The sequence below is a fragment of the Geospiza fortis genome, unplaced genomic scaffold (genome assembly GCF_000277835.1).
Source record: "Geospiza fortis unplaced genomic scaffold, GeoFor_1.0 scaffold157, whole genome shotgun sequence".
NCBI lineage: Eukaryota > Metazoa > Chordata > Aves > Passeriformes > Thraupidae > Geospiza > Geospiza fortis.
The window spans coordinates 4,526,648-4,532,267 of NW_005054314.1; the positions used below are offsets into that span (position 1 = coordinate 4,526,648).

General features: G+C 38.3%; 1 protein-coding gene across 1 annotated transcript in view; it reads right to left on the reverse strand.

Annotated features, from left to right (window-relative positions):
* Positions 1–502: 502 nt before the first annotated feature.
* Positions 503–5,620, reverse strand: part of VMA21 (vacuolar ATPase assembly factor VMA21) — a 6,848-nt gene continuing 1,730 nt past the window's right edge. Inside the window, exons 2-4 of the mRNA XM_031056109.1 lie at positions 5,355–5,437; positions 4,074–4,183; positions 503–2,599 (exon numbers count right to left, since the gene is read on the reverse strand). Coding sequence (XP_030911969.1) covers positions 2,457–2,599; positions 4,074–4,183; positions 5,355–5,437 — 336 coding nt within the window. The 3' untranslated portion in view covers positions 503–2,456. The remainder of the gene's footprint in view (positions 2,600–4,073; positions 4,184–5,354; positions 5,438–5,620) is intronic.

Below are 5,620 nucleotides of genomic sequence, written 5' to 3' on the forward strand. Positions count from 1 at the left end.
TTGTTCCCACCCAGAAACACAGGCAGCATCAAACCAGCACCTGGCTCTGGCTGTGCAGACTCAGGCAGTGCCTCTTTTCTCACCAGGAACGTTGTGGTGGATCAAAGCAATATCTTCAAAGATCTTCCAATGGATGGATTAATGCTCAGCTCATTACCCCCAACTGCTGAGACATTACACTGCCTGCATGTACAGCAGAGGCCAAACTTGTCAGATTTTTTAAACGCAACAATTATAATAAGGAATTATTTTCCTGTTATCCCTAGGAAATTAACTTTGTGTCTAGGGATTCTGCTATATGAAACATAAAATAGACACAGCACAGGAACCAGCTAATAGAGCATAACAGGTGTGTTCCCCTTGAAGTCAACATCTTAGACTTCTGTAACATTCATTTTTTCTGCCACTGTCTTCTAGTACCAAATAAATTTCTTTATTTCGTAAGTGTAATTCTGCATTTATTCTCCACTGTGAATAAGTTTAAAAAGAAAAAAAGCTAAGCTATTGAGCAGCACTATATATTTGCTTTAAGCTGTACTCTAGACATGGAACATTAACAACATTATTCAAAAAGTGGTCAGCACATATTGTTCACTGGATCTTGTATTGCAGGGTAGGTCTTTATTGAAAGGCAGTATTTGTTCCACAAGGTACACGTCAGACACTGGAGAACAGGATGCCAATTGCCCATGTACAAACTAACTTTGTACTTCAAGTACTCTGAGAAGATTCTCCAGTCTGCCAGCAGCAACCTGACAAGGGGGGTCTGGATGAGAAAAGGTAACATGGCAGAAACAAAGAGTAAAAACTGATTTGCATTAGTGTGCCATGGTGCATATGCTTGTGCACACCTGGGACTGGGGTGGACAAGACAAGAATGAGGCTTGGGGACATAATTCTTAAGCCACTGGGCACAGATAACCAATTTTTGCCTCATTTATACCTAAGTTTTACCACAGAGACATGCAGCACCAAAACCATGCCAAGCCCTGTATTAAGCAAAGAACTTCCAAGAAAGGCTAAACTAATACAATAAACTGGAAAATTCAAATTAACACAATGACCTCAAGCACAACAGCTTAACAGCCATCATTAGGGTTAAGAAAGTTTGCTTTGCTGGAACATTAGGAAAAATGTTTTAGCCAGAGATTAAAAACCTAGCTAACAACAGCACAACAATGGAATGAAATTCATGTTATCTTACAGCACAAAAATCTCACTAAGGTTGACAGAAGTTCTGCACACAACCAAGGAAAAAAGAAAACAATCAACATATTGTAACATTTCACAGTGTACAAGTAAGTAGTTATGAAGAGAAGTCAATTTTCCATTTTTGTGTCCTCTGCTTCAAAAAGAACACCATCTGCAGACAACTACAGCTTGTTTTTTCTTGCTCCTTCCCCTACCAGCCATTACAGCAGCTTATAACTGTTACTGATACTGCTTTACCATAGGAAATCCAAGTGCACACTTTAGCAAATATCAAGGAGATACATCTCTGTCTAAAGACATACAAAAAATATGCTATGCCCTTTCCTTTGCATTACCAGGATAAACTGTAGAAAAGGAGAAAGATGAGCAATGTGTAATACCAGTCCTCCCAAAAGGAAATTAAAGATTGAACTCTACACTGCAATAAAAATATATTTGAAAAAAAATTGTACTTCACATTAGAAAGACATCACCTGAGTTTCTAAACAATTCTGGTTTTGAAATTACTTCTAAACACAGAAATAGATTAATTATGCCTATCCCACTGTGTTCGTTTGGGCTGGGATAGAGGTAGTTTTCTTCATAATAGCTACCATGGGGCTTGGTTTGAATTTGTACTGAAAACCAGCACACTTATACTTGGAGCTTTTGTTTTACCTATTAAACTATTTTTATCTTGACTCATGAGTCTTCTCACTTTGCTTTCCTGATTCCCCCATGCATCCCACTGAGGGGTCCCAGTGAGTGAGCAGCATGCAATTGCTGGCTGGAGTTAAACCACAACACATATAAATCAGGAAACTATTCACAGCAAAGTGAAATTCCATCTTTACACTGTAGCTGTGCAGTAAGTAATGCAGCTTTTTTAAACAGCAATTTAATTCCTTGAAAATGTAATGCTTGCTTCATGCCAATATTATTTTCAGAGCAAGCGAGAAAAATACTAGGCATGGCAAAAGTAGCTACAGGAATTTTCAAAAGAATATAATTATTCCACTTTAATTGCAAGTTAAGGCCTCCTCTGCTCAACATAGTAGAAGCTGGCTAAAGAACAACTTCCATCACCATTACAGAAAACACCAGTACACAGTCAAGATGAGCACAAGTCTTATTTTAACCACAACTGAGGCACCAGCCTCCTCTTAGTGCATGTGTATTACACATTTGGAAGAATGCTTTTCCTTCAGCTCACAAAAAAAATCTCATTTACAGTCTGTGGACATCAGACACTGAGGATCTTCACTTCAGTCCTGTTTGCCTTCGCGCCACTGCCGCGAGCCCTCGTTCCAGGCCACGTAAACGAAGAGAGCAAGCACCACATGGACAGTGACCACAGCTACTATGGCAGCATAGAAATAGCTGTCCCTGTCAGACATTCCCAAGGAACCTGAGAAAACAAAGAAAGGAAAGAGTATTAGTTATGAGCTAGGAACTCCGACATGGCAAGCCATAATTCTCCCTAAAGACCAAAGTTACATTTGATACATTTACTCCTGTATCAAAAGTCTGAGCTCAAAACTATTCACAGGAAACAATTCACTGGGACAGTTAAAGGCCTTGAAACCATTTCTGGGGCAAAGCATCACTGCAGTATTCAGTATTTAAGCTAAAATAACCTAGATTTGATGTCAACAGCTTAGAGTTCTACAATATTCACTTTTTCTGATAGTACCTTCCAGAACCAAACAAACCTCAACATCCTTTTTTCCTAAATGTAACTCTCTTTGTGGGGCAGTAAAATGGGGGAGGGAGATGGGAGGAAGAAGAGGGAGAATTCTGTAATAATTTGTCACTAAAACAGGAGAAAACATTAGAAGAACAATTAAATTTAGAAAATTATTACCTTCTGTATTTAGGCTGTAAAACTATAATGCCCCACCAGTTAAGATACATGAATGTATCTCATATAAAATAATCTTTCAAATATCCAAAGACCAAACACTGAAATACTGTTTCCTTTAATTAATTAAAAAAACCAGACAAAGTCTCCCCAAAAGCAAACAAACCTACACATTACAGCGCTCCAAAACCCTGCAAACACAATCCTTTCAGTGCCAACAGATCTTGCCATTAACTGACACAGCAAAGTTAAAGCTCAGCTTGCTACACCTCAAATTAAAAAAAAAAAAACTAAAAAGGATCTTGAAAGTTACTTAATGAGCTTTGAGCCTTCCTGTACTACATACAGCAGTACACACCAAAGGAGAATCATCTCAGAACAACTCATAAACTGCTCATAAAGCAGCTGCTTTCTCCCTTCCTCCTCCCCACTTCTGAAGGAGACAACTTCCTAGAACTGCAGGAGGTGAGTATTAAAGCCTTGCAGAATCAGGACTACAACATGGCTGCTTGTTCAAACAAACAGCCATAATCTCTCTTCCTTTTTTTTTAATTGAAAGAAAGCTCCAGAAGCAACCACATTCAATATTTGAAATTGCACATAACTTGTTTAAATGCACATATGTTTCAAAAAGCAAAATATAAACCTCAGAAACAACATTATTCTGTCTCAAACACATAATTAAGTTTGCAATACCTGCAGGAAACGTAACTCTGATGATTCTGACAAAAGTCTTCTGCACAGTAGTGTTAAAAACCCTTTAGGTAAGGGGAACAATGCACCCCTATGCAATATAAATCACTGTATAATAAACAGCAAATTTTGGATTGCAGACCACAATGCAGGGAAAGACACATTGACCATTCATATAATTTTCTGTTCTAATTAAGACATTACAGGACTTTATATATATATATATGGAAACAAATATTCAAAACAAGAAGAACAAAGATGCTATTAGAGGATTGTGCTTCTCCTCTATTTTTGTAATAATAATATTAATTGGCAGAAACAAAATTACCTTCAAATACATAAGCCTTTGATGAAAAATATAGCCCAACAGGTAATGTAATCATTAGAGCTGTGAAGAATAGAAGTGTTCTTAAAGTTGATGTTAATGAACCCTCATTTCTGAAATAAATAAGAGAAGTTACACACAAAAGAAAGTCACAATATATATGCCTGAAACAGGACAAGAACTTGTTCCAAACAGAACCTGACTACTTTTCTGAACTGAGTAAGTGTATTGTTTGGAAGCAATAAATACTTGAAGTAAGCATTTGTTGGCTGCAATAAAAATGAGAGTATTCAAAACAATGTAATGATTCTGCCAGTCTAAGCTCATAAACAAAATTAAAAACTAAAATTAAAAATTAAATCTTTACACTTTTCCCTGTTACTGCTTTGCAAGCATTATAACATAGGGGGGGTTTGTTAATATGTTTATAAGTGCATCACTGCATAATTATTAAATATCTAATATTAGTTATACATGCACATGTCAGATGACAGTATCCTGCATTAAAACTTGCCAAGTTCCTTTTTTGTTCTGTAAAGTAACTACAAGTCCAGGAAAATGACAAATCCTACAGGCTGGGTTAGAAAGGGAAGTACACTGAATGAATTTAACAGCTTACTACTCCAAGTTCCTTTTTATTAGGTCTTCTTCCTCTATTTAAAAATAATTTCTCAGTTTTTAACTAAGAAAGCTGCAATAAGCATAGTTACAGTCACAACATAGACCCACTACACCAAGACTTTGCCTTCACAGACCTAAACCCAGAAGACCTTTGACAAGAGAGGGCTTATAAAATTTTACGTACTTGGTAGGGTGCCCTTGAACTTGACCTGCTAGAACAGGTGTTGTGTTTACAAAACACCACACACAGCCTGGTTCTGTGTGTTTCCACCAGTTCTCACTCACTCTGCCTGGCTGACTGCATTATTTTATGATTATATGTAAGCCAGGCAATACCCTTCTGATTTTCAAAGATTGCCTCGTTCAAAGACATGAGTCCTTACGGCGTTGAAACACAAATATATATGTTTTTCTTTGGAAAAAAAGTGGAAAAAATGGTTTCATCCTCTAACAGTTATGTGCAGCCATGCACAGCTTCTACACTGTAGCCAACAGCCCTGCTGGCTGCTCATGTACTGCCATACATTTAGGCAGCTTTAAAAAAGAAAAACATCCGAGTTCTTCTCCTTTATCAGCGTTTGCCTGAAGAACTGTCAGGGTGGAGGACAAAACTGCATTCACAATTTCCCTGGGGAAATTAGAAACCATTCTATCAACACTTACCCACAGAAGAGTAAGATGACCTCCAGCTTATTAGCAAAGTTAAAAACTCCACTGCTGACAAATACTTTTCTTACACTGACATACTCTCATCGCTTCCCTACGCGGCAAAAACAAACATTCGTGTATAAGCTCAGCCTAGCTCGGCACGTTTCCCCACGGCCGGCAGCCTCCACGCTCGGCACTGGGGGTGACCCGGGGTTACACAGAGTGACCACGGCAAACCGGGGCCTTCCTCCTCCTCCTCCTCCCGCTCCGGCCCCTCCGGG